The sequence below is a fragment of the Phytophthora infestans genome, genomic scaffold (genome assembly GCF_000142945.1).
Source record: "Phytophthora infestans T30-4 supercont1.138 genomic scaffold, whole genome shotgun sequence".
Classification (NCBI taxonomy): Eukaryota; Oomycota; class Peronosporomycetes; order Peronosporales; family Peronosporaceae; genus Phytophthora; species Phytophthora infestans.
Genome location: NW_003303621.1, coordinates 127,153 through 130,989, shown reverse-complemented (window position 1 = coordinate 130,989; position 3,837 = coordinate 127,153). Strand labels below are relative to the sequence as shown.

Below are 3,837 nucleotides of genomic sequence, written 5' to 3'. Positions count from 1 at the left end.
CACTGACCAACCTTTTTCAAGTCAGCCACCGAGTCGCTCTCGTCCACTCGCACCGACAACACGCTTTCCGCCACACCCACCACAGCACACAAGAGTTTCACCATCTTTCCTTGAGGCGGCAGATTCGAGTCTGGTGCGAGAGCTCTCGCACTATTTTTCCAACCCGCACTAGACATTTTTCGGAGAACGGTAGACATAATTTGACACGACCGAACACTTATGCCTCGAAGCATACACTTTTCTGATGAATAGCAGAGAAAGGACGTGGGATGTGGTCCACATTATAACCATCTTTCCAGATTCTCGAATGAGAGAAAAGGCCTAAGCGGGAAACGAAGGCGGTGCCACAAAAAAGACCTATCCCATGCGATTCGAATAGCGAGAACTTGAAATCTGCATCGGATGCGTCCTCTCGCTCAGCGGGTCGAGAGGTTGCCATCCGTTTAGAGGACTTGAAACCTACTTGAGACGCATTGACTCAATAACCAGTCGAGAGCGTGAGGACACACTCAATGGCATTGAGCGCGTCCCCACGCTCTCGATTGGCCAAGCGGTCGGCTCGTTGACCTGGCGCGGTTAAACCTACTCTCCTTGTGAAAAAAGGCTTTGAAAAAAAACTGCCGGTGTAATGTGCCGGCTCTCTCTACTCGCAGCTACTACATGTACAGTAATACGCGAGCTCTAATGGGCATCAGAGATGTGTCTCGCAGACTATATACGTAGACCTCTTGTTATTACACTACTCGTCATAACGATCTGCGATACAACCTCGGCCATTGCGGATACCGCTACAGAGCAGACGAGCTTTGCCGACGATGCCTCGATCGACGCTGTACCTTTATTCCCAGCCGGCCACCATGACAGTGCCATCATGGCAGCCATGGTCATTGACATGACACGTCAGAATCGCTTCGTAGAAGTCTATACATTGTATAGACTTCTACGAAGCGATTCTACCACTGCTGAAGCGCACAAGACCTCGGCCACTGACGAAGAGAGGGAAATTATACTCGCGACCGTGGATAGCGATCAAAAGACTGGTGACAAAAGATGACACGATCTATACGCATGAAAGAGATAATGGACTCGAGAAGGAATGGTGGGTTACATTACTAAAAAATCAACCGAAAAATCGAAGGCCAAACAACAACTACGTCCGACCTCTGTACTGGACAGTCCGAATAAGCGAACCCCAGCGATGATGTACAACAAGCTCAACGTTATCTCGTCAACATGCATTGGCGATATGAATATCGCATCTACATCAACTACTTGCGGTTCTATGAGTACTTTAACGTACATCCCCCTTTTCGTGCATGGACCAAAGTTCAACACTTAAAAAACAATGAATTAAACGGACGATAAATTTGATGTATAACATGTATGGACACTAGAAGGACCACAGAGAGGTACTGAAGTAGTAGCTGCCAGCTCATGAAAGCCAAAGCTGTGTCGCATGAAGCCTTCTGCTGAAGATAGTTGGTGATCTCAGCACTAAATACGCGTGTTAGGATCCAGATCAATGCCGCTAGCATAGGTATCAGTATCGTTGATTCTTCACCAGGTCGATATGAAATTAAAGTGCTCCTGTATTTCACACTTAACTAATGAATTCTTCAGTGCAAATTAAAATGCTAGTGTTCGAACTGGAGAGGCAAGACTTGAACTGCAAGTTGCTTCATTAAATGAACAAACACAAAAAATGGACCAAAACGTTTGTATTATTAATACTTAGTATTCCGATAGGGAATATTGGTTTCAGTCCTGATGCTGCGTAACATGTAAATACACCAGTATGCGAAAAAGTTCTGGTTCAACGAAGGATATATTAGAGAACTTATTAATGGTTTCTCGACTACCGGTAGCTCAAGATTTTGGGGCAACAATTGTCTGAAAAAGGGTCAAGGCCGATGGTTCATTAATAAATTCCAGTGGAACATCGAGAACCTTCGTTACACGTATTCCACTGAAGGGGCATCCATTGATTTTCTTTTTCGCGCTATTCCAACAACTAAAGCTCTCCATTTCTTTTTCATTGGCAATGTGCCACACGAGCTCGGATAAACGTGTACAGTAGACGACAATTGGTGTCTGACAGGCTAATTGAAAAGAGATATCTGCTTAACTATAATGGCGATAATAACTATCCCCCAGAAATTAGAATTTCGAGAGCTAAAGAGACTAAGAGGGAATACCAGGATAATTTTTCTCTGAAATTTATACCAGATCTGACAGAAGATCCAAGAACAGCTGGTACATGTATTGTAATTTATCGACCTTAAATATCAAATAACAAATATGGTTTACAAATTCTAAGAAACTTAGAAACAGATACAAGAAAAACTTCGAAAAACAAAAAAAATGACTGGAGTAGCTAAAAAGGCTGGGACAAGCTAATTTGTTGTTGAAGCCGGTAGAAATTGGTAATGGAGTCGGGTTTAGCAAATCCACAGTCAAACAAAAAAATGTTTGTTGTTAACGGTAAATGCTGAAGTGAGTAGATTAAAGTCAATTAAATCTGTCCTCTAAACTGCTACTCTAGCGTTGTCCTCCTTGTTGTCCTCTTGTCAAGCGCCCCTGGCCTCCCACCAGATTAACCGGTTTGAAACGGTCCATCCTGGAACGTTCAGCCGGTTAACTGAACCGTGCAGGGTCAGTGTGAATTAACACTCCCACTCACCGCTATTGCACGGCGTTCGTCTTCGTTAAGGATCGCGGCGTTCCTCTTCTTGATCCCGCTTGCCTCGCGAAGGACGCTAGCGACTTCGTTCCAAGCGCCTTCGTCATCATGTCCGCAAGCTGGCGCTTCGTGTCGACGTAGTCCACCTTGATCGTAGAGCGTTCCACATTCTCCCGAATGAAGTGATGTCGGATATCCACGTGCTTGGTCCTAACGTGATACCCAGCGTTACTTGCAAGTGCGATAGCACCTTGATTGTCCTCCCAGACCTGCGTCGCTCCCACTTGCTGGTGACCCATGTCCTTGAGAATAGCACGTGTCCACAGTACCTCTTGCGTACACAGACTCAGAGCCATGTACTCTGCTTCCGCTGAGCTGAGTGCAGCCGTTCGCTGGTACTTGGACTTGAACACAGCCGGAGCGTTCCCAATCATGACCATGACACCTGATACGGAATGCCTGTCGTCAATGCTGCTTCCCCAGTCTGCGTCCGCGGACGCCTCTGCCTTGACACCTTGCGGTACACTTTGGTAGACGATACCGTGCTGCCGAGCTGTCTTCCAGTACTGCAGGACCCGTATCGCTGCCTTCCAGTGTTGCGTTCCAGGATTCTCCAGGAAGCGTGACAACTGCGTTACAACGAACGCAATGTCCGGTCGAGTGCATGTTGTGATGTACATCCGGCATCCGATGAAGGACCGGTACGGTCTTGACTGCATTTCACGTCGCTCCTTCTCCGTGGCTGGCGACATCATCTTTGACAGCTTCATGTTTGACGCGCATGGGTTATCCAACATCTTGGCGTTCCGTTGGTTGAAGCGCGCTACAATATCGTCAATAGACCGAGTTTGCTTGATCATCAGCGTTCCAGCTGCCTTATCATGATCAATCGCCATCCCCAGGATGAACTTTGCCTCGCCAAACTCTTTATTTTGAAGGCACTCTTCAGAGCGTCCTTTACTTCGCGAATCACTTCGCGTGTCTTCGCCGCAATGATCATGTCGTCCACATACAGGCATACGTACACGAATGCGTCCCTGGAACGCTTGACGTAGACACACTGGTTGGCTCCATAACTCCTGAAACCGTTCCGCAGGAACACACGATGGATGGTCTTGTTCCATGCACTTGCAGCTTGTTTCAAACCATATTTGGCC

General features: G+C 46.8%; 1 protein-coding gene across 1 annotated transcript; it reads left to right on the top strand.

The window, feature by feature from the left end:
- Nucleotides 1-697: 697 nt before the first annotated feature.
- On the top strand, nt 698-1,054 carry PITG_20365 (secreted RxLR effector peptide protein, putative; the record flags this gene model as incomplete). The annotated part of the gene is made up of 1 exon (XM_002895720.1): nt 698-1,054. The coding sequence occupies one exon, from the start codon at nt 698-700 to the stop codon at nt 1,052-1,054; it is 357 nt and encodes a 118-aa protein (XP_002895766.1).
- Nucleotides 1,055-3,837: the final 2,783 nt, after the last annotated feature.